General features: G+C 39.0%; 1 protein-coding gene across 1 annotated transcript in view; it reads right to left on the reverse strand.

The window, feature by feature from the left end:
* Positions 1-2,705: 2,705 nt before the first annotated feature.
* DNAH3 (dynein axonemal heavy chain 3) overlaps positions 2,706-25,002 on the reverse strand; it is a 56,407-nt gene continuing 34,110 nt past the window's right edge. Inside the window, exons 40-62 of the mRNA XM_041401588.1 lie at positions 23,937-24,066; positions 23,237-23,473; positions 22,760-22,863; positions 21,454-21,748; positions 20,827-21,006; positions 19,704-19,827; positions 19,459-19,615; positions 18,870-19,013; positions 17,666-18,332; positions 17,402-17,567; positions 16,854-17,070; positions 15,737-15,919; positions 14,661-14,859; positions 11,652-13,793; positions 10,475-10,700; positions 9,868-10,112; positions 8,474-8,590; positions 7,555-7,709; positions 6,653-6,820; positions 5,698-5,840; positions 4,930-5,134; positions 3,679-3,816; positions 2,706-3,509 (exon numbers count right to left, since the gene is read on the reverse strand). Coding sequence (XP_041257522.1) covers positions 3,156-3,509; positions 3,679-3,816; positions 4,930-5,134; positions 5,698-5,840; positions 6,653-6,820; positions 7,555-7,709; positions 8,474-8,590; positions 9,868-10,112; positions 10,475-10,700; positions 11,652-13,793; positions 14,661-14,859; positions 15,737-15,919; positions 16,854-17,070; positions 17,402-17,567; positions 17,666-18,332; positions 18,870-19,013; positions 19,459-19,615; positions 19,704-19,827; positions 20,827-21,006; positions 21,454-21,748; positions 22,760-22,863; positions 23,237-23,473; positions 23,937-24,066 — 6,696 coding nt within the window. The 3' untranslated portion in view covers positions 2,706-3,155. The remainder of the gene's footprint in view (positions 3,510-3,678; positions 3,817-4,929; positions 5,135-5,697; positions 5,841-6,652; positions 6,821-7,554; positions 7,710-8,473; positions 8,591-9,867; positions 10,113-10,474; positions 10,701-11,651; positions 13,794-14,660; positions 14,860-15,736; positions 15,920-16,853; positions 17,071-17,401; positions 17,568-17,665; positions 18,333-18,869; positions 19,014-19,458; positions 19,616-19,703; positions 19,828-20,826; positions 21,007-21,453; positions 21,749-22,759; positions 22,864-23,236; positions 23,474-23,936; positions 24,067-25,002) is intronic.

Raw genomic sequence — 25,002 nt, forward strand, 5'->3', positions numbered from 1 at the left:
TTTTTTTTTTTTTTTTTCCGAAATGCATCTCAGCCAAGAAAGGTTGTGAATTCTAATGTTTAGCCAGTTGATCATTCTCCAGGAAGGTCTAGACAATGCTAAGGAAATAAGGTTGGGAAGCTCATTCCAAAGAACCACAGAAAAATATCTCTTAAGACAGATATCCCTTGACAGTAAATTCCATTACTTTTTCTGTACTAGGGAGGCAGCCTAGGAAATCATGTACTGCTGTAACCATCAGCTAAAGCAGGTCAGCCATGCCTGATCCCTGGTGAAAGGGATGAACAAGCCCTCTCTTACAGACTCCTCTCTTATCTATATATTTGTATCATGTCTACAAAAGCTTAAAATACATCATTAATGACATTCCAAGAAATACCTTCATATCAAATCTAAACATCAGCACACAGGCAGCATTTAGAAAATCAACACAGTAACAAGGACATTGCACACATGTCATAGCAAAAGTCTCTGTATATTCACAAGAACCACAACTGTGTCATTTAATAAACTATCAATTACTGTTTGTTCACAAAAAGGGGTTAACAGGCAACCCACATGGTAATCTATTACATAGATTTCTAACAATTTAAAAGTAATTGATCTCCATAAAATATAATTTAGGTAGTGAATCTGACTATTTAAAAATTGTTTAATTTAGAGGACTGTTTGCAAGACTTATCTGTAAGAGGATTGACAAACCTTCATTTTAGAGTTAATTGTTGTTGGTCCAGCCTCCCTCTCAGCAGGTGAGGTGTCACCAGTGCCTCCATACAGAAGCTGTGTCTGAGCAGAAAGATCCTTCTGAGGGCAGTGACTGAGCTGATCAATCCATAGGGAAGGATTTAACAGCCAGGTCCTGCCCCTTTGGCCTGCACACAGAGGCTCATGACTGGTTTGTTATCCCTGACACCACAGTCACCTAATTAGTGATCTGAACTGTTGATGCAATTACAACAATTAGATGCAGACATTCAAAAATACATTAATCACCACAATGTTTTACTAAATGTATAATACAATTCTGTTAATTTAAATTATATGAAAACTATAAAGTATCTCTCTTATGAAGTCTAAGAAAATATTTTTTTCAAGAACCAATTTTAATTAATTTATTTATAGATCTACTGAAACATGATTCCCTTCTTAAAAACTGTTGTCTCTTTGGATGAGTGTGCTGTAACATTCATAAACAAGTTTTATTTTGGTATAGGTGCCAAATATCATTTAGTCTAATTTGTTAAGAGTAGCTTCTTCCTCTCAGTAATTTGAAACACCTGCACATCTCTGTCCTTTTTATTGAAACAAACATCCTTTAGGTGTCCTGGCCTGACATCTTTGCTCTACTCCCACATACCAGTGCTGCACCAAATGCCTGCATGCTGGACTGTTCAAGAGGTGTCAGGTGTGGTGCATGAAGCTGCTCTTTACCTGTGCACCTTCCTGCAGAGCAGCCCTGCACAACACACCCCAATACTTCTGACCTTGCACTACCATTCTTAACAGCTCCTGTTTTATGAATACCTGCATAAAACAAACCAGTGGTTAATAAAACAACAACAAACTGTTTTCACCTAAGGACAACACAACAGACAAATTCCTATAGCAAGAACTGTGTCTTTTAAGGAGATGTAGCAGCATCCCTTAATGCTTGGAGCAGGATACTGGGAACTGCCAAATGATGGCTGAATCTCTGACTTCGTGAGGCCTCCAGCAAGTCATTAAAATGCTGCAATTTGGGCAATGAAAAAAAATACAAGACCCCAAATTACTGGATGTATGTGTAGTGCATATTTTTTTAAATGTTTGCCTTGATCTTTGTGCTTCTCTTGTCCTGTGTACACAACAAGTCTAATGATGCATCTTTAGTACCTTCTTGGCATGCTGTGGGGATTAGTTAATGACTGCACAGCTCTTTGAAGATGTTCAGGCTATTTTATTTTTAATTAATGTTTGCAAGCTACTTCTCTGATGAAAGGGCTTAAACAAGTACAAAATTTCAGGCAATTATTAGTCCAACATGCAAGAGAGCAGGATGAGGAAGTTGGGGTAGAGTAAATTTTCCTCACACTGGCTGGTATGGGGCTGTGTTTTGGATTGTGCTGAACATGGAGTTGATAACACAGAGATGTTTTTGTTATTGCTGAGCAGGCAATTTTGTTATTGCACAGAGCCAAGGCCTTTTCTGCTTTTCATACTGCCAGGCTGGTTAAGAATTTGGGGGTGTCTGGGAGGGTGGGAGGAGACACAGCCAGGACAGGTGACCACGAAGCAAAGGGACATTGCAGACCATGTGGCATCATGATCAGTGTGTGTAAAGTGGGGGAGAAGAGGGGGATGTTTGGAGTGTTGTCTTCCCAAGTCACCATTATATGTGATGGGCTCCTGCTCTCCTGGGAATGGCTGAACACCTGCCTGCCTGTGGGAAGCAGGGAATTAATTGTTTTGCCTTGTTTGTGTGCATGGCTTTTGCTTTCCCTATTAAACTGTCTGTATCTCACCCCATGAGATAGTGGGGGGGAATGGTGTGAGTGAATGGTGTGAGCCCAGCTGTGTGGGGCTGGGCTGCTGGCAGGAAGTAAAGTGAGACTTTGTGGGAGAAAGAAAACAGCTCCATGTATCAGGTACCTGGAATATGTAAATAACATTGAAAAAAAAGGCTGGGCTGCTGGCAGCAAGTAAAGTGAGACTGTGGGAGAAAGAAAACAGCTCCATGTATCAGGTACCTGGAATATGTAAATAACATTGAAAAAAAAAATTATATGGCACAATCATACTGTTCTGAGAAATGGCAGCTCCCAATACATGTGCTGTTGAGAAGTTCTCCATGGAAATTCTGACACATCATCCAGGAATGACTACAGTTTTATAATACAGCTTGGGTAGTTCATTCTATCTGAGGATTGGAGGACTGGTTTCATAGGTTGACAGCCTATATTGAATATTCTCATCTCCTCCCTCCTTGTCCTACATACTCCTGAGACACAGAGGTGGTAGGCAAATCCAAAATCTTTTTGCAAGAATTGTAAAGTAGATTCCCAGTAAAATCAGCATCAAAACTCTTTAGGCCCAATTTCATTAAAACAAAAACAAAAACCAGCCATGCAGCCATTGAGGAGTAAAGCAGATTTTTACAATCTCAATATTGCACCCTCTCAGTCATCCAGCTGGCACAGGGCTGCCACACCTCTATTTATCCAGTGTTTCTGGGGCTTGTCTGAAGGGAGCTCAATTGACAGGACATAGTTGGTTGAGTGCCCAGTGGTGGATAAGACACCTCTTCTTTCACTTGTCTTGTACACAGGGCATGAGTAGATGTTCTGATGAAGAAATTTGGAACTTTCTCCAGGTTTCAGCCATATTATGGGCAAAGGATCATAGAGGATTTTTGGCAGTGATTCTCCAATTACCAAGGATTCTCTATCCCATCGTGCACCTTCCAGAAAAAGGCCTCTCACATAAGCCCCATCTTCTGGCATTTTCTCCATTGTGTGCTCCTGTTTCATCACCTGGAATGATTAAACCATTGCTTGATTTTATCTGGAGAATACAAAATCCTATAAGTGACAATCTGAAATTGCTCCTTTAAATAAAATACCTTTTCATCTGAAAACTATTTCTTGCTGCCCCAGAACGTGTCTGTTAAAGAAAAACAAAATTCTTCTGAATTTTTCTTACCTCAAACTCAAATCCAATGTGGTCAATTGGGATGGTGTATTTTCTGGCAAAGTTCTGCAAAACACCGGTCAAAAAAGACTGAGTGAAGAAGAATCCTGAGAGCCAAAAGACTGTGGGTGGCCCCTTGTCAATCCAATCCTGAATAAGGAGAGAGAAAACAAATGTAAGAAAAAATGCAATATATTTGTGGCTTCACTGTGCCAATTCACCAGAAAAGGATACACTCAAACACTGAAACAACTAGAACTCAGTGCTACTGAGAAAAAATTCTGAAAGTAGCATAAGCATCTTTTGTTTAGTCTAGATAGTGGCCTCAAAAAACAAGAAAAGTGGTTGAATTTGGACACTTTTATCAAAATACTTTCTTTTACAGTCTTGTAAACACCAATCTCCTAACATGAAAAAAGGCCAAATTCTTTTCCATTCTTCACTGATCAATGTCTCTTCACTGATCACTGAGGGTACTCACTAAGCCTACACATCAGATCCTGGAAGAGGAAATCATTCCTGTACAAAGGTGCCAGATAAGGAGGTCTTGGACCTCATCCACACAATGCAGTAGGAAAAAGCAAAACAAGGGCAAAATGTCTTCACACTACTGTAGGTTATTTGGAGTCAAAATGCTCTGATCCAGCAAACAGGAAATTCTGCCATTTACATAAATCTCAGACATTTCTTCCTAGCTTTCTCCTGTCCTGACTTCTATAGTGTTTCACTACACCCCAGTAGCTCACTATTTAAGATACACCCAAAATTTTGAGTAGTTTTAAGTGTGCAAGGGAAATAATGGAATGACAAGTTAAAAATAAAATAGCCTGTTCAAGAAGTGTAAGAAAGTTTTGTCACATTTTATGAAACTTGAAAGATATTTACAGACACGTGTATGAAATTTCATAGTGCCTGCTATGCAGAGGTTCTAAAGCATTCTCACACCCAGCTCAGTGTCCTTTCAGCAAGGAAGTCATTAAAGCACCAATGCAAACTAAAATGAGCCTTCTAGAAACAGAAAGATGGAAACCACCAAAAGCAGCACTGGATTAGCAGCAAGGGATGGCTCTCCCAGCTCACCCAGAGCAATTGCCCAGCTGACTGCAGTGCTGCTAATGCACAGTGCATTTGGCCATGAGTGTGTGTGAGCAGCTCACAGCCTGAGCTACCCAGGGACTGCTGAGCAAGGACAGCACTGCCACACTCTCCCCACCCACCTTCCCACTACAACTCCCCAGACCCCTCAGTGTCAGTTTAGCAGACCTGGAAGAACTCCAAGCGACAGAGGAGATCGGACACGTAACTTCCCAGAGGCTTCAGTGATGGATAGGATTTGGCAGCCCACATTGATGGCACTTTTCCCATCAGCATGCTGTTGAAAACATCTTCAAGCTCAGAAGACATCAACACTTGGCCTTTAATGGCTTTGCCTATATTAATGAGGCTGCTCCGAACAACTTCAGTAAGCCTTGAGAGAAAACAAAGGAATTGTCATTATTCACTTCTCATTACCTGGCTAAATACCCCCAGTCCAACTTGAATGAAGGGTTGATAGAGGTGGTAAATGTCCTGTCAGAAATTCCTTACCTCACCTGTAGTTATCAAAATTCTTACTTAACTTTAGAAAAGCAAACAAATGAGAGACACACATACAAATAAAAGACTGAAAACTTTCACTCTAGACAAGGGAAATCAAGTGACAAGAGCTTTAAAGCTTGTAGCACTCATTGTCATAGTGTGCTGTGAATACCAGGCCTGGGTATCACAAAGACTAAAGTAGGCTGCTCTACCTCAGCACAACAAACTCAAACGTGATTTAAGTTCATACTCCAAGAATACAAGTACTATTGCTGTGTTCACATAGTCAGCTGCAGCTTTCAAGTCTTTCTAAAGGATTCATCCAAAGCAGAATCTAACATGTCAGGAAAAAAGTACTGCAAAATACTTGTTTTAAGGCTTGTGAGCAGCTAGCACAAATGCACACAAGCATATTTCAGTTTAAGAAGTACAACACAAAACACTGACACATACCTGTTAAATCGAATTAGTTCTTGCCTAAGAACTGTGTTCATGGACTCTTCATACAGTACTGGGTATGCCTTCATCACTTCTTCCATATCAAAGCTAGTTGGTAGTTTGGATAGGATGTCCTGTGCCAAATCTTCAACAACTTCCTGAAGTCACAAGTTTGCAGTGAATAACAAATATTCCTTTTCCCCCCTCCTATTTTTATTGAATAAATTCCACAAAACACTTCAGATTTTATATTTTTCTGTATAACCACATAGGTATTTTAGTCCATTTTCCCAAAGATACAGTGCTTTTATGCTCTTACTTGCTTTTAGTATCATCCTGTCTGTCTCTGCATGTGCCTGCTTGCTCCTTCCTTTTCAATAATTTTAAATTTGTTAGTAATTTTTAATTTGCAACAAAGTTTTAGATGATTTATAAGGAAACAGGCAGGAGAGCAGACAAGCACAATCCTATTTCTGCCACAATGAAGGACAAGATGAAGCATGCAGCATGAGCAAAATAAGGGGAAGACCCCATGAGTAACCCAGCCACAAGAGAAGCTTTACTTACAGAATATTAGACATCAGAGAATATGATCATTACACAACCCTGCAGGAAATGAGGAAAATGAGGAAATTCCACTTTTCAAGAATCCACTTGCTTATAAAATATAGGATGTCAAATCTGAGAGGCTTGAAATGTAATTTATCCATATCTCAAAGGGGCATGGATTTGGCCTGAGTAAACTGAGCTGCCAGGACATGTGGTATCAATCTGTTTGAATGCAGAGTCATGAAGGTATCTTCCCTCTTTAAAGGTGCTATGCCAAATCCATCTGTTTCTCTACAGGGACATTCACATCTACTCCCAGAGCTACAGACATGAGATGAGAAGTGTTGGATTACTGAGACCTAGGACATGCCAGGAAAGGGCATCTTTCCAGACTGCACATTGATCTTTCTTCCCCAGTTACCTGAGGGGACTTGCCAGCTCCCCCTGCTTCCCTAGGCAAAGTCAGGAGCACTGCATGGAAAAGCTGGTTGGTCTCCTGGTTATCCTTGGTGATGTCTGCATTTTCATGAAGTCCAAACACTTCAGGGTGTGTTGTAATTGGCAAACTTCGTATGTAGTCAACATAAGACTGTAAAAGAAACATGCAGATACCAGACATCATACAATGTGATAGTCATAAACGATCCAGCTGGGACAGAACCTTCCCATTTACAACTAAAGATGGTAGCTCCCTGTTAAACACATCCAGGAATTGACTGACTCTCCACAGAGATAAATATAAAAGTTCTGACTGATTCATAAGCTCATGGAGGAGTTGTTATTACCACCCTCATGTAAGTGGCAAGAGAAAGGAAAGCTCATTAGAAATATCCAAGGAGTGCTGGTAGGAGTCACAGAAGGATGCTGGATGTGTCATCCCTACAACTGTGGGATCTGAGCACATTCATTATCTCTATGCAGCTGTTAAAAGGGAAAAAGAGGATGGAAATTGAGTATACACATGCCATTCCACCTCTTCCTCCTGACTGCTGCTTTCAAGGTCAGACTAGTTGCAAGAGTGGTTGCAAGACATGTAAATTCCTGCAGCCTGACTCCTGTTGGCCTTCTAGAACTGTATTGGAAACCTGCACAGGGGTGGTTTCTCTCTTCATCAACAAATGCCAGAGTATTGGATGATCTCTACATCCCCACTGGAGTATTGCAGATATTAAGTACCAGATTCATATTTCATACACAAGATACATTCTGGCATGGCTTTATGATATTATGGGGTGTATTTTCTATTGTATTCAGCATTATCCAAGCACAGTGTAGGTAAGTTTCTTCCCCAGTAATTCAGAGAATTTACACTTGTCTTCTCACCTCATAGGGGCCATGTGGTGGTATGTAGTAGTCACTTCCAGCTGAAAGCATGTACTTCTCCTGCTCTATGTCCTTATTGTAGACTGTGGAAAGAAGGGACAGGAGAAGACGCCTGTCTTTATCATCTGTCACTCTACCTCCATAGTTACACTCCCCTGGAAAAAGACAAAGAAAACCAGGACAAAAAACTGAAAGTTAATGAACAAATAAAAATGGTTTTGCAATAACATGAAACTAGTATAAGTTGAAGCTCCAAAGCTCCAGATCTTCCAAAGTCTTTAGTTTTTATACTTCAATTGATTCAGTGGAAATTAGACACTTGAACATCTAAGGGCCAAATTGATGATGGAAGGTTTAAGGAACACTAGAATTGGCCTGAGAAACTGCTACTCATGTCCCAAAATTCTTTTTCATAAAGCTAATCATAATATTAACAAAAATTAAGAATGAGAAGGCTGACAAAGGAGGTGCCAAAAAGCAGCTTATCTCCCTGGAGAAAGAGAACAGAATAGCACCTGAATTATTTCCTCACATTAACACCTCCTGCTTTAAAACCCTGAGTACTACCACTGAGTACACACTCTGGTGAAGCCCCAAAGCTTCCTGTGTCAGTCTCACACTGATCAGCAAAGGGGAACCAGAGGCCATAGAGGGTTTTATTTGATGAGCATGAAGCAAAGACCAGGAGGTTTGCTGGGCCATCAGTAACTGTAGCCATATACAAGTCAAAACAACAATGACATCTGAAGGTTTGGGATCCAACATCCATCCAATGACAACCACATTGTTTGTGGAAGGCCAGTAAAACCAACCAGTGTGGAATCCAATCAATTTGTTAAGAACTCACCATTATCAGTGTATCACCTGAAAGGGCCCAGCAAAGTCAACAAACACATGTGAGAGGATGTAATGTCTGTACCTGTCAGATAGGTCAGAGCTTCAAATGGGATTTCTTCATACTCATTCAGAAACATCTGGATCTGTTGCATACTGATTCTGAGGTCAGACTCGTTGAATTCATATGGAATATTCCAACCTGTTCAATTCAGAAGAGACACACAGGGCAGTGGTGCAGTGTACTGACAGCTGGGCTTAGGAAATGGTGGTGCTGGTACTACACTGCTCCTACAGAGCTGAAGATACAACTGCCAGATAGTCTAGAAGCAGCCTGGAATACACCAGGCTGTTTATTAAGCATAGGCATTTTGTCATCACAATATTCCTGAAAATTATATTTTACCTGCTTGGTACTTTACTCATTTGGGCACAATGAGAACAGAAGTTTTAATTAATTTACTGATTTCAATTTTTAATCTGCCCATCTATTAATACTGTTTGCAGATGACATTCACAGTAACAGCACAGCAAAACAAGCAAGTAAGCAGACAAACAAACAGGAATATACTCCAGATGAAAGAATCCTTCAGAAAGCCTAAATCCCTAGTGCAAACCAAAAATAGGACTATTGATGCAGCTATCCTTCTTCACCCAGATAACTGGTCACACTAGCAGTAGATGTTACATTAGAAAATGGCCTTTGGAAAATTCACTTTTACTCTAAAGCAATAAATGAATGTCTTCATACTGGAAGTTTAGTGCTCATTTAAACAGCTGACTATTAAAATAATGACAGTGGCTTTCAGTCAAAATATAATATTTCCTAACAGCAACCTGTTATGAGGAAGAGAGACTCAGCTGGAATGCAAGACTGAGAACTTCATTTACACAAGTGCAGAGCATAAATTTTATATAGTTATAAAAATGGATTCTCTAAGAATCTGAAGCACAAATCTTATGAATACATATCTTTTCATTGCTATGTTATAAACAACACACTGCTGCTATATGGAATTTTTCACACCAAGTAAATACATGCACTAGATTTGATAAAACAAAGTATGCACTCAAGTAACAAAACCAGAATAAAAGGTGGCATATTTTTAATTATAAAAATTTAAAACAGATCTGAATTTGCTTGTTACTAAGAACCACAGTAATAAGTTAATAGTTTAGTAAGCTATAATTTCATGTAACTACTGTATAACATATTAATTTGGAAAAATAGTACTTTCTAGTCTTCCCCAAGGTAATACTTTTAATAGCTTCAAAAGTAGCTTTGACTGAATAAAAATCCTTGCAAATAACAGCTTTTAGACTTTATGATGTTCTGTACAATGCAGATTGCACTCTTGTAATACTCTTAACAGTATTGCAGTCACAGTACTGCCTTTTTACAGAGAGACTCCAGCAATGCATTTCAAAAGCACAAATCTTTTTTTTTTTAAATGAAGTGCAAAATAATCTAAAACTTACCCAGTGGGCCAAAGTGCCTCCTTTCCTGCACAACAGCATGGAAAAAGCAAAGACCAAAAAGCAGTTTTTGCCACATTTTTGGCTTTTGGCAGCTTTTAAAAAACACAGGGTCAGAGATGGGATCGTTCAGGTATGAGCGAAGGAGGTTCACTCTCATGCCTTTTGGAGGCTCATTTGTCATTTTGATGCCATTCTGGAGGATACTGACAGGAAACTTTTCTGATGGATAACTAGTTAGCCACAACCTAAAAAGAAGTTTGAAAAGCTCATTATTAAAAAAATAATATAATAGTAAGAGCAGTAGTAATAATAATAATAATAATTTTAAAATCAATAATATAATCCTGCATCTTGATCTTCAGAAGACTATTTTTTACTACTTGCTTAACTATAAAGATAACATCTAAATTTGGTCTAAAGTAGATTATATTGGACAGATAGAAAAGATGACCTCTTAATTATGGATCTTTATTGTATCACTGCACATAAATTATATGAATGTCATACTCAGGCATTCTTACAGAAGAATTTAAATTTCTTTTTTAGTAGTGTCTTCAGCAAAGAGGAAATGCTCACATTAAAAAGTGCAAAATACTAAAACTCCTACCTGAACTTGTCATTGGTGTTCTCAGGCACTATAACTTCCTCACAGATTTTTTCCAAGGCAGGCATCCAGCTGGTTGCAAGATGGCAGTTTTGTAACACTACCCAGGTTCCATCAGTAATAGCCTGGTAAATCATTTTTTCTGCTATTGGGCCCTGGCCCTGGCCCAGTGAAACCGTTTGAACACTTGAGCTTCCCATGCTAACATCATCAGCAAATTTTAGCAAACCTGTGATGGCAAGTTTTACACATGCAAAAAAAAATACAAAGTCTATTAGGAAGTAGAATGTGTTATATTCATAGTTTTTATAATGTAATTAAAGGGAGACAAATCAACAAATATTTTGCTCAATTTAGAAAAAAGAAAACACAAAAAACCCGCCACCTCAACAACCCAGAGGTAGAATCATACGCTGAGGCATATACTAAAATTTAGGAGTATAAGGTATTCATTAAAAAAAAAAAAAAGAAAGAAACAAACCAAAAAACTAGCCAGGTTAAATGGCTGACCTCTCCTTTGGCCCCAGGTGTTCAGCTCCAGGCTGCACAACAGCCCTCGACTCTCTATTGGATGGGTACAGTTGTTTATGGGGGTTGAGCTGCAAACTGGATCTTTAGATCTGGCTAAAAATAGACCTCCAACTTTGCTTTCAAAATCAGTACTTTCTGGAAATACTTCCTTATGGTATGGCTCCATATCACAATTCTTTTGGCAGAAAACCAGATTTAAAAATAATCTGGGTGGTTATACTTTGAAGGCCATTCAACAAATGTGGTTTTAAGTGTGGCCTATACACCATTTAATTAGTAACTGAGAGGGAGGAAACTTACTGGAGAAGGGGCTGCAATAAAGACTGGGGCAAACCTCCAACACCCACTGAAAGAATTGTAATGCAGGTACAAATTATAAACTGGTCTGAATGCTTCAATCTGTTAGATCCCCAAATTGCTGCTCAGAGACCGAGACATTTCATCACCACTACTTTCATTCCACCCTCTAACAATTCTACTACCGTTGTTTATATATGGGCAGATGCCAGTGTTTGATATTCCATCACTGCTGTATTGTACTTTAAAGATTCTTTAAAGATCAAATGAGGGGGCCTACACTATTAACGGTTTAGTCAGACTCAGTGACATTTAACCAGACAAAAAAAGATTTTTTTAATACCAATCTCACCTGCCATAGGATCAGCACCAGGTGATAATATGAAAATCAAAGGGGCACAACAATTTGAGTCACTGTAACTTCTTCCAAGATCAAATGTAGGTGGTTCAATAAATGTTCTTCCCATGTTTTCCACAATGAAGATCTGCACTGCCGGGACAATTTTGTCAGGTCGCAAACACCTGAGAATAACCATGCGATCTAACCCCGTCAGTGAGTTCCAGTCATCTGGGAAGGCTTCCTCATGGGGCTTGACAGAGTCATAGATTGGCTTCCACTTGGAAGAATTATCTCTTATGTGTTCCATTAGTCCCTGCAGGTTGGTCAGGCAAGATGCACGAACGAGCTCAGCCCATGATTTGTTAGACAGCCAGTCTGGAGCTGGATTGGGGTGAGGATTATCAAGAGCAACACCTCCTGTCAGCAGGAAACGCCAAACTGCATCATCTATCTGGCCTTTTCCCTTCATGATGCCTACTGTTAGGAGGAAGGAGAATAACAGCTTGTCCTTTTCAAACAGGGATCGACAGACATTATTATAGATGCTTACTGTGAAATGGTCAGTGATATTTTTAATTCTCTCCTGTAGGCGTCCACTCTTAACGCTTTTAGCAATAGATTGAACATACAAGTTAATGAACCAAATTAATGAATACTGGTACATAGGTTCAATGTTAGCCAGATCAGAGATGCAGAAGAAGACAACAGCTGAATGAACAGCAACTGGCTTATATCCCATTCGAGTAGAATCTATTTCCTTTTCAGTTACAGAAGCAATTTGTTGCTTTTCAGAGATTTCTGCAGATAACTCCTTCGATGAAGACAAAATATTAATTGCTGTTTCATCCTCTAAGATGTTTCCTTCTGAATGGGAAAGGACCTCCAGGATTTTATCTTCTAATTCCTTTAGTTGTTTCTTATTGGCTGCACTTTCTAGAATGAGTTGGTTTTTTTTTTCTTCTAGCTCAGGCTTTTCCTTTGCAGCTACAATTCCAAGAAGCTGGTCCTGAAGACCCAAAGGTGTAATCATGAAATTGAGTAGACAAACTTTCACAGCCACTTCAGGATAATAATGAGGATTTCTTAAGTGGGTTGTCATGTAAAACCTGAAGTCTCTTGAATATTCAATTATATTTTCCCCTAATTTCATGTATTCTACTCCTTGTTGTTTGAATGTTTGCTTTAATAAAATAGGTTCTAAGAAAGCATCTAATTCTTCACCAATATTTTCTAGCAAGACTGGTGTTCCAAGCTGAAGAGCAGTTTCTAATGTCCTCACATAATGTGTGTCAGATAATTTGATAACTGACAGCTTGTTAGTTTTCTCCATATTTTTTATCCACTTGTTAGCTTGCCTTTGAGGATCTATCATTAAAGACCACCTTCTTGAGTTAGAAACAATTACACCATTGTCAATGGAAAAAGAATCAACTGGCAATCCAGCAATCTGCCACGCACGGATTTTGACTGGATCCCCTAACGTATTACTTAAGCTAAAATCACTGGAGCACGGAATGTTCTTTTCAATGCACAGATCCTGCCACTGCTTTTGACATTTTAGACGATAATCGACTGTAAAGGCTCCCAGATAAGCCACAGTTCCTGATGACAACAGCACATCCCCTACTAGGTCTATGTACTGAATTCCTAACAGCCGTGCAGCTTCTGTCCACCTGTCCTTCTCTCCACCCAGACCACTGATCAGCTGTTCAGCTCTCACAAGCTTTAGTGAACAACGCTCAATATTATTCTCTAACTCTATCTTTTTGTTATTCATTTCATCAAACTCATCTTGCAAAGCCTGCAGGCGATCAACAACCTCCTTAAGTTCTGCCTGTTTCACTTGCAGCTTCTGCATTTGAACGTCCAGGATGGCTTCGGCCTCTTGCAAGCGCTCGCGCTTTGGGGCGACCACTTTCTGGACACGGTCATAGACCTCCATGGCTCGCACCCACTTGCAGAGGCCTTCACAGGCAGAGGAGACGTTCTTCACAACCTCTGGCTGAAAATCTGGATGATTCATAAACTTCTCTCTAATTTTCTTCATTATAGCAGGAGGAATTCTATCCTTGTCAAATGACTTTAATCTGTCAAGGAACTTAATATCTGAAAGAAGTTTTTTGGCTGGCCCCCAGAAGTCTTCAATCATTTTACCTATATTGCAAATAAGACTAAAATCAGGCTCAATACAGGCATGTTCAAACTGAAAAAAATACTTTGAATCATAGTATGAAGAATTAATACCAATAATATGGCAATTAAATTTTACTATGCAAAGACTATTAAATAGTTTGGAAAATCATTACTTAGAGGAATTAATACAGGACCTTCAATGGCATATTAATTCTAAATTAACCAAACATATTAAGGGAAACAAATGACTATACAGTCTTTCTTAGTATCATCTATTGGATAAATCAGTAACTGTAGAACTATTCCTTCTTAATCTCGATAAGATCATTTTGGATGAAAGGCATTTATATAATTCTTATTTTTAATTATGAAGGGTGAACTGTATAGGTATAAGGTAGAAGAAAGAAAAGGGTCTCTTTTCTACCTTGCAAATCCTGTGCAATCCCACAATAGCAATATTAAACTACACAGAAAAATCTTGTTAGAATAACGTATGGCAGAGGTATAACTAGAATTCCCTCTCCCAGCATAACTGATAGTTTGGAAGCAGGGATTACAAGGGGAAACCCAGGCAGATGGTACACAGCACACCTCCAGCACCAGAGTTCCTCAAGGCACTCAAATCTCAAGGTTGGGTCAAAGCAAATTGAAGAGATGACTTTGTGCTGGTGACGGGGATCATATTTACAAAGCCTGTACATCAGTGTCAGGCAAGGGCAGTATGTTAGCATGGCAAAAGCAGCTCTTCATTACTCAGTGTACTTGTCACTGCCAGCAAAATGCACCTCCAGTGCCCACAGCTGCATTCATGCCAGAAGCACCTCACCAGCACACCACAGCAGCACCCACACGTTCCTGGGGCAGGGCTATCAAAAGCTATGTCATTACCACTGCCACTGGGGTCAGGTTTCCTCTCTGGTTTAATTGCCCTCATGACACAGATACTCTCCATGACGAGCTTGACAGGACCAGGAGGATTCTGCATGGATTTCACAAGAGTAATGTCTGAAGGATTTAGGGTGTTTAGAGCTGCCTCTGCTGCCTCCAGAGCTGGCAGAGCCTCTGCAAGGTCTGCTTCACATTCGTCCTGTGGAGACATTGGGCAGAAAGCTGAAAACCTTCACAAAGTACCAAGCTGCAGCCTGCTCACCCCACTGCAGCACAGCCTTGCAGAACCTTCTCTTTTGTTCAGTACCCATTAACTAGACTCTTCACAACATTGTGTTTCTAGGAGAGAAAACTACTTGCACAATTTGACTGCACAGTTTAAAGAGGAAAGGTTTGTAGAAAAATTAGTAACTTCCAGAAACTGAACTCTTTCCAGATTTCAAGATCAAAGTCTCTCTGGTTTAGCAATGATAATTAAAATAAAGATTAGATATAGTTGTTCTTATTTAGATCTTACAGTGCTGATCAGGTGAAAAATGGATACTGCGTAGCATAAATTCTTTATCATATACTCTGATCTCAGCAATTATCCATATTAAATATCACTGACATTTCCAGCTAGTTACAGAAAAATATCGAAGAATCTTGAGGCTTCCCACAGGAAATTCTGTATTACAGACATCTGGCTGTGGTATTACCTCTAAAGTTATACCTAATAGGACTACATGCAGCATATGCCAATTTACCTCAGCTAACTCTAAATTAACTGTCTTTGGGCCTGGAAACAGTTAAACTCATTATTCAATCTGTAGAAAATGAGAATATATTAGTAGAGAAATAAGAGCTGTGCAGCTTTTGGAACGTGAACTAGAAAGGGAAGCTATGCAGGCCTGTGAGATGCAGTCAGACTGCAAACAGCCCGAATTTACTGTGTTTCTATTAGGAGCATGTCATTCATCATCTGAAATTTTGTTACTTCAAGAGCTTGGCTCACCCCATTAACACATCCTCACATCATCACAGCTCCCGTTTACTTGGAACCCATCCTGCTCCAGGCTCAAGCCCTTGTGCTCTACCTTAATTCCCTGGGCAACAGCAGCTGCATCATTGGCCTCTTTTTCATCTGCTGACACTATTGCCTTTTTTGCATCTACTTCAACTGTTTCCTTTTCAATCTTGACCATCATTTTATCTGTTTCTGCAGACGTTTTAATCAGTTCAGGCTGAAGGTCAGTCAGTTCTTTCTGCATGTCTGCAACCTGATGAATACAACAGGAAATCAAGAAGAAATCTGTGCAAACATTGAATGTATTTTATATCTTGATGTCTTAGGAATAAAGACTGGAAACCCCTGTAGTAATACAATCTAAAAAAGGACATTTGATCTAAAGAATTAGTTCTCTAGTTTATTTTTGCTAAGAGCTGTTTCATTTAACTGATTAGATTTAAAAAGATATATTTATCATCATCTAGGCAATAAATTTGCTTTTTTAAGGTTCATTAATGTCAATAATGAGAAATATATTGATTAATTCTATTTTTCCATCACAGTCACTTTCAGATAATGGAAGTCAAAATAATGCCTTAGTGCACAGGTGGAAAATAAAATCAAAAAGAAACCTGGAATGGAACACAGAATTTGTGACAGCAACAGCTGCAAACTGGATCTTCTTCTTCATCCAGCAAGTACTTAGAAGCCCCTTTAGTTTTTATCTTGGAAAGATCAATTCCTGGATCACATGGGTTGAAAAAGGAATTATTTTTCTGGAACCTGATCAATTTCCTACTTGGAATCTACTCAGGAATTAATGCTTAATATTGTCTTACAATGTTTTTCAATTTCTCCCTTATTTTGGGAAGGGTAATAGGTACTAGAATGCTGAGGAGGATTCTCCATATAAGGTTTTGAGAAAATAATGAAATTTATAATCTTTATTCCTTCAACATTTAATGAGTATCTTCATTTTAGTTTTGTTTTCTATTAACAACTATAATCCAAATGTAGAGATCACAGTTTCTTCAACTTGCTAAGCAGAAATCTAACTTTTCCTGCTGGCTTTCTACAGAAAGCTATCAATAGCATCATGAATATAGTGAAGAACAAATGAATGCATTTTATTTTTGTAAGTTTCAACCATACAGACCCCACAGTATGCATATGGCACATATTCAGCATCTTCATCTGAAACTTACTTGTGAAGATGCAAATTCAAGCTTTTCAAGTCCCACAAGATAACGAGTCCTCATCATGTCAACTTCTTCCCTTTTTCTGTTCAGCAGGGTCTTGAAGGTGAGAATCAGTTCCACGTAGGAAGTTGGTGTCACGTAGTTGTGTCTGCGCAGAGTAGCGTAGTACCCAACAGAGAGCTCTCTCACACTTTCTTGGAAATACTTGCACACTGACACAACCCTAGGGAAAAATTTTCCACATTACTTTAAAAATACAGTCTGTCTTTAGGTCAACTCTCAAAAAATTACTCTAAGCTTATGAAGTCTTATTAGTGTTAGGGAAGGCAGAAATGTATTTTCCCCCTTATTAGAAATATTATGGACTCTTCTCAAAGAGTGGTGTGGTTTTGAGAAACATCAGACACATATGTCTCAGTATCTTTGACTTGCACTGAAATCCCAGAGTTGGCTTAGCTTTGTCCATTTATAAGGACAGATCAAATACATTGGGGACACAAGGGGCAGGGAAACAAACTTTTGCTTCACATCTTTCTTAAGAAATAAACTCATACTCTTTTCTAATGTCATCTTTGAGCTCAATATCCTCTAAAAACTTGTTAGCAACCATTTCCAAAGCATCTGTAGGCCAGGTTTGGAACCAATCAATGGTGCAGCAGTTTATCAGTGAAGGGAACATCCGTAATCGATTCCGAAATGCATCTCCAATAGGACTCATGGCTGCAAAAAAAACCCACAATCATTACCTAAGTTTCTTTGCAGTTAGGAACAGAAAAACAAATAAACCCATTCTAAGAAACAATGCATTGTATACAGACCTAAGACAATATGCAAATTTTTCTTCACCCTTTCAATAAAGAAATTGTACATAGCAAGGGGCGTGGCTTCAATTTTCCTGTTCTCCATCCTTGCTGCACTTTGCATTTTCTCAACAATTTCAGCTTTCTCATCTGCTGCAAAGATATTAGGCACATCCCCAGTATTTAAAAGCATGTTGATATCTTCTACAAATGATTCATCCTTTATTTGATTATCGCAGAACAAAAAGGACAAGTTGTTGTTACCAACACCTGCTTTCAGCATGACTTGTTTAATATCATCTTTCCATTCACTGATGCCATAGGACTTGGTGATTTCGATCTGGAAGAGCTCAAAGGAATTCATGAAGGTGGCGAGCTTGGTCGCGCTCTGCCGGCCGCTCCCGCCGACGCCCACCAGCAACAGGTGTCCATTATCCTGTTTCAGTACCCTGCATATCCTGGAGATGTGCTCAATGGCAAACTGGAACATGACCAGGGACATGGGGGCCTTGCTGATATTGTTGTATTCCTCAAGGTAGTATTCCATCACGCTTGTCAGCTGCTTTAGGTCTGTGATTTCATCATAAATTTTGACAGAACTGCTCGGCTTTAAATAGTCTCCAAAGAACAGGGCACGAATATTATCATCAGTGACTTTTCCAGTAGGTGAGAGATGACTCAGTACCTAGCAAAAAGACAAGAATCAACAGATAATTCTAGCTATTAGAGAATTATTTTCCTTAAAGTCATAATAATCCTTATCTACATAGCATTAATACTGCAGAAATCTCTGCTTTTCACTGTTCTAGTTACAGCCTTGGTCTGGAAAATAATACTGTAGGCTGACATGCAGGTTTCCACATAAGCATACCTCACAGAGAAAAACTGCTGTCAAATATAGGATAGTTCTAAAAAGGCTTTTCAGAAAGGTACCATACCCATTGGATCATCCAAATAATTATCTTGGGTAAAAACACAGATAAATGCTGTGCAAGATATTTGTTCCATTCCAGCTGGTCCTCTCTACTAACTCAGAATCCCTCAGAAGTTATGAATCATTCTGATATGAATACTCAATGCTGAATAGAAGATTATCCATACTTTTTAAATTCACTGGCCAAGATACTGCAAAATGCCTCCAATATTGATTTAATCTCAATGTTTAAGTATTTCTGAAAATGCATCAGTATCATCTTGGATCCAGCACATTACCCAAAAATACCTTATTAAAGTTCTGCTTGAAGCTATTTAATGTTGTCTCTTGTACCATCTGAAAGAAAACGTTCTTGTCATCATCATCAACCAAGCGATCATAGAAAACTCTGTAAACCTCATGAACCCAAAGTCTGATCAGTTTATCTCCATCCTGAAAATGGAAATACAAAAGAATGGGTAAATATAGCTCAGGCAGGATTTGTTCAAAGAGAAAAGGTTAGAAATGTCCATCTGGACCCTGCTATACCTTGTACTAAACTCAGTGGGAATCTTTCAATCCCAAGCCATTCAGCACATGGCCCAGCATCTGCTAACTTAACTGGATTCCTCACCTAGTTACCATCTTGTCCTTCCTGCCAACACAAACTGGGACTCTCATGTCAAAGCATTTTTTCTCTACTATATCAAATCAAATCATATTAACAAAATGACAGCGCTCTCCCTCAGAGACAGACAGAAAATATGTAACAGGGAATTCAGGGACTATTCTGATCTTAAACCCTGTAAATCTATTGAAATCATAGTTCATGTAGTATAAAAATAATTAACTTTTTCACTACTCTCTCCTATGTCAATATAATTAAACTACAACTTACTTGCAAATGAGTGTGTGGACAGAGCAGAACTCCTTTAATAACCCTGGAAAAATCCCGCAGATTAAAGACATAGTGGGATTTTGAAGGAGTTGGGAGAAAATTATCAACTGCCAACTTATACAGCACTGATGTCGCTTGGACCATCATCTTACCCAGCCTTAAGAAGGAAAAGAAATACAATTTTAACTTCTGCAGATAAATCACAGGGAAAAGACAAAGTTGCTACAGTAAATAGATCCCATTACCTCAGAAACGAAGAATCAAAGCCTTTGCTGAAGTGCCAGTCAGTAACTGCAGTAAAAATCTTGCTTAAAATGTCATCATTGAAAGCACAGATAGAGACAATATTCAAGTGCCGTGTGAAGCGTCCTGTAACACACACAGAAGGATGCAGAGAGATTTAAATGGTCAGATATTTTTCCACCTTTCAGCTTTCTTCTTCTAGGTTTGCTTGTCACTAAAAAAATTTGTATCCAGCACCAGCTTCATAATTTTTGCCCTACCAGCGAGAAAAAGAAATATAAACTGGATTACATTTTCTATTAGTATTTAACTCAAAATAACTGTTTTGAATACGTAAAACATGAATCTCCATTACAAGGCTTATTACCCAATTTAAAATTTCAGCTCACATCAGCCTTTTGATTATGATATGACACAGTAAAACCTTTACAAAGTCAAGCATCTTGTTACTGGCTTTCACCTAAAAAAGAATCAGTCTATACATGAGTAAATTTTAGAAATTTATCTGTATCAGAAGAGTTATTCTCATAAAGCCTCCTCAAAACACACACAGTTGTATCTGTATCACGGTGTTTATAAGAAGCAAAGCAGCATGAAGTGCCTTATAACAACACAGCTGTATATAGCCTATAAGAATGTAGCTGCAGCTACATTAGGGCTTTTATTTACATAATTTTTAAATCAGAAAATATAACCTCCCTTATGGTGCTGTGACAGGAATCATGGACTTGCAGGTAACATTCCTGTAAATAAATGCAGGCAGCCTACCTTAGCAGCAGGAGATACAGCTTCAGAAGAGACTTGCCAGAGACATGGCAAGCAGATGTATTCCCCCCCTTTTTCAAAGAATAGAAAACAGAAATAATCTCCATCGCTAATTTTAGAATAACTTCTGTCATTCACAGTTTTATCAACTCTAAAAATTGCTTCTAATGGTGATTAAACTCCCTCTGGTAGAGGTACAGATTTGAACTTGAACATAACCTGTACTTGGAACGACCCACTCAGTCAATGCACCTGTAGATCCACCAGTCATGGATAAATGACTTTGCCATCAGCAAACCTAAACCCACCCCTTAACTTCAGTCTGTAGATAACCACCTGCCATAGTAAGGTATTTCCTACCTGTAATGTCATTCCTGCCTCCCCCAGGGGGACCCATAGCTGTGACAAGCAGGACATCTATGATACTGATGTGGGATGCATCCTTCCTGTCATACCAGTGCCCATGATCAACCCATTGCCTGAGAAGCTCAATAGCTGGCTGGGCTCCATACACTTCCTTTTCAGGCATGTTTAGGTCATCTATGGAGAACACAGACATTGAATAAAAAAAACTCAGTTTTCTTCTAAGAAGGAAAAATAACCAAAGTAGAGGTAGAAAAAGGCTGTGTGTTGTTATTCCTGCTGCCCATTGAACTAACCAAAATCAAATACCAGTACACTTCACAGGCATAATTAGGGTGATGGCTTAACTTAGTGTGGCTGGTGATTTTATTTTATTTCATGTCATGTCCCACTGCAACTCCAAGAACTCTTCTGAAGACAACCACCACTTAAACCTCTCAGCAAGGGCAGTGCTAATCCTTTGGTGATCCCTCTAGGTCCCTTCCAGCTCAGGAGATTCTAGGATTCTCTGGATGCCTGAAAAAAACACTAAAGCAATCCAAATTTACTAGTATTGGTGAACCACTTCCTTTGCCTAAAACCAGAACAATAATGAGTTTTTAAAAATGAAAAAATATGTCTTACCCACAAAAATTATAGCTTCTTTCCCTGCTGGAGGTCCAAATAATCCTTTTCTTCTTCTGTCCAGCTTGGACATAATAATATCCTGGGTCTGGTTAGCAGATGTTCTTGCAGAGAAGTTAATGAAACTCGGGATGTATTTTTCCTTTGGAAGGTTCAGTAGAAAGTTGTTTGTTATAGCTGTTTTTCCAGTGCCAGTGGGACCCACAAAAAGCAAAGGGACATTATGCTCCACATATGTTTTAAGAAAAAACATTTGTCTGGCAGTTTCCATTGTTGGAATGATCAGATCAGACACCTGTTACATAGGAAAGTAAAATAAAACAAGAAAATCAAACATCTAATACCTTAATCAACATGAATATTTGCAAGCAACTACAGGAACCCTGTAGCACAAATGCATTTTTACAATTTCTATTGTCTGAAAACCTGAGTTATAACAAGGTTCTAGTAAATGCTATGGCCCCACTTCTTGTTCAGGGCTTATATAGTCAATAGCACAACCAGTATTACCTATATTGTGGTCCACAGACCAAATTAATCACAAAATTATGTAAAGCCTGGAGAACTACAGAGTCAAGTATGGCCTAGTTCTGTTCCCCTGCTGTGCAAAGTTAAAGGAATACGGGTATGGAATTTTTTTTCTCTTCCTCATTTTTTACTTATAATTAGCAGCTGTGGATTTGATAATCAAGAAAAGATTTTCAGCAGCAGAATGAAATGTCATCTTACATATCTCATGTACTTAAAACAAGACAATGGCAACTACATTCAGTGGAATGAAAAGTTGAACAAGCTTAAGTTATCTTGAAATTTCATCTGCAGATCTCTGCTGTGCTTCACTTCCATTCAGTTCACAGCTGCCATGAAAATCTGAGTGCCCCTATTTGGAAATGGAGGGGATCCAGGACTCTCAGTACTGTTTCCCACATCCCAAAGTCTCTTTGCTTGCTTTCTCTGAATAATTCATAGTACAATATCATGAGATCAACCACTGAAAATAGAAATGAAGGAATAGAAATTCAGGATTTGGCTTTTTCCCACCATGGTTTCCCCAATATCAAATGCTGTCAGAGAACAAAGCAGAACCCAAATTTTAACCACCAGGCAACCTCAGGGCTCCATGTGCACCTGCAGTGCTGAACTTCCAGTGTTAGTGGTACCACAACTGAGACAAAGGCACGAAAGGGAGCTCACAGAGACTAATGAAATGTTGCAAAGCAATCATCCAACAGCCTAATATAGTTATTTATACCTCTAATTATTTAGTCAAATAATTATTTTCCATAATAAAGATACCAATGTGCACCTTAGCCCCTGGGGCAATAACTTGCTCTTCCTTTGTGATGTAGTCTGTCCACATGTTCCACTGCCCATGGCCACGCTTGTTAAAAAAGAAGTCAAAAACACTCCCTGTTAATTGAAAAATACAACATAGGAAAATTCACTAATTAAATTATAAAAATAATCTTCATTAATTTTAGTGTGACATTTCCAAAACTGTGAGGTAATGGAAGCTTTCTAGTACACAACATACACCCCCACCCCCCCAGTGCCATTATCATCACTAAAAGATTTTAGGTCAGATTCAGCCACAGAGTTTGAGTATAACTGGAGGCATATGCTACTCCTGGTTAAAAGAGACAGGGAAGGGCACCCAACTGTGCAGCCCAAGGCCTGGCAGATGGCGGCTCTGCTGCAGACTTAACATCTGCCAGGCACACCAAGTGCCAAGCTTTCTTACTGCTTTATAACACACCAAGCAAGCACAGTTATGAAGCAGCACCTTTTTCTGGGAAGATATTGCTTTTGTTAAGCTTCACATTTTTAGGGCGTGGGTTTTGCTCATTCATTCCGTTGAGCAAATTGCGGTAAAATGAATCAAATTTTCTTCTGCTGTCTGCGTCGATGATCCCTCCAAGTGTCCACACCAAAGCAAAAAGGAAAAGGGCCTGCAGCCACGAGGTGATCTGCTGAGCAGACATGGTTTCGCTGTCCTCTTCATCACATTCCTTAATTTCATCTAAAACACATATTTTGTATTTTAGTTAGAAGCCAGTAATAACCATAAATCCCAATTCAAAATTCATTTTTGCAAAAATAGAGCACTGCCTTCAGTGGAATGAAGCCAATCTACAAATGGAGGATCTTGTCTGTGTAAAACACTGTTTACAAATAAAAATGAAATCAGGAGAAAAACAGTCCTAACTCTTTTCTTCAAATGGTAGCAAACAGCAAGCAAAACATAGAACATACTTGCATGATCATGTTTAGTTTTGTAATGACCAGTTTCCAAATGTGAAAGCTCTGTATGCAAAGAACTGTTAATAATACTGATCAGTGAGATCACTGACTGTGTTATATGAACTCAACAGTAAGGAATTCCTTTGGCATTTCCTTCCATCTTACAAGCTGCATTTTGTCCTGGGACATGGCAGGAGGAAAAAGAAAAATTGAAATAAAACCAGGTGGCTTAGGGTACTTACCAAGGAGGGAAGAATAGAGTTTCATCAAGCTGTAACTCAGGTGAAGAGGGGATGTTTTTACCATGAATTTGCAATGATGGTCAATAAAATCTAAACAAGGCTCAACTAGCCACATAAACAAGTCATTGACCTACCAGGAGAAAAAGAAACAGCTGTGTGACAATGCAGGACTTGCCACATTCCCCACTGCCCCTCAATTCACCTTCAGTCAAACATAAGGCATTAGAAATTGTCCAGATTGGCAGAGAGATCAGGAAAGGGCCCGTGTGAGGCAGTACTGGAATGTTCACAACATCACACCATCACTGTCTGATGGTGAAAACAAGCTGCTTTTACCACAGAGAAGTTTTCAGCAGGAATTCTGTTACCCACTTACTAATCCAGACCGCAGAGCAGAAGCTCAGCCTAGAGAGACTCCTGTCTTGCTTAGGAAACAGCAAAATTATTTCAACAGAAACAAAGGCACAGGTTTCATCCTCCCTTAAGAAGAGGCCCCCTACAGAGGACCCAGTACAGATACTGTGCCACAGCAGGATTTCCAGCGTGCTGGGGCTGACTGGGGCCTGCAGGAGTGCCACAGCATGTGGGTAAATACTGACCATGGCTGGTGGCATCTGCTCTGTGAACTCAAACTGCAAAACAGGACAGAAATCAGGACCTACCCTTTCCCCAGGGTATAGTACTGAAGGAGATGCACTAAAGGGTCAGGCTATCTATTGCTTAAGGAATAATTACTTTAATCTGATGAACTAAGAAAACTATAAATAAAGAGCTCTTCTAGTCTTGATACTTCTTTGAAATTTGATTCTAATTTCCTGCAAAAACTCAGAGGGAGTCTTCTCAAATAATATAAGTGAGTTTTGTACAGCTCCAATCCTAATATTATTCCAATTATTTTACTAGATTTTAATGCCCAATAATAGTGATTTTAAATTTTCATTAAAAGCTGATTCTCACCAACACCTGTTTTTATTTGCATCTACAGAGAACATAGTACAATACCCAGCACAAAGAGCTCTCCTTCTACAAGCAGTGAGGTGAAAAAGGCTTTGAAGACTAAACTGTT

This window comes from Onychostruthus taczanowskii, unplaced genomic scaffold, assembly GCF_017590055.1.
Source record: "Onychostruthus taczanowskii isolate IOZ18803 unplaced genomic scaffold, ASM1759005v1 scaffold19, whole genome shotgun sequence".
Lineage (NCBI taxonomy): Eukaryota > Metazoa > Chordata > Aves > Passeriformes > Passeridae > Onychostruthus > Onychostruthus taczanowskii.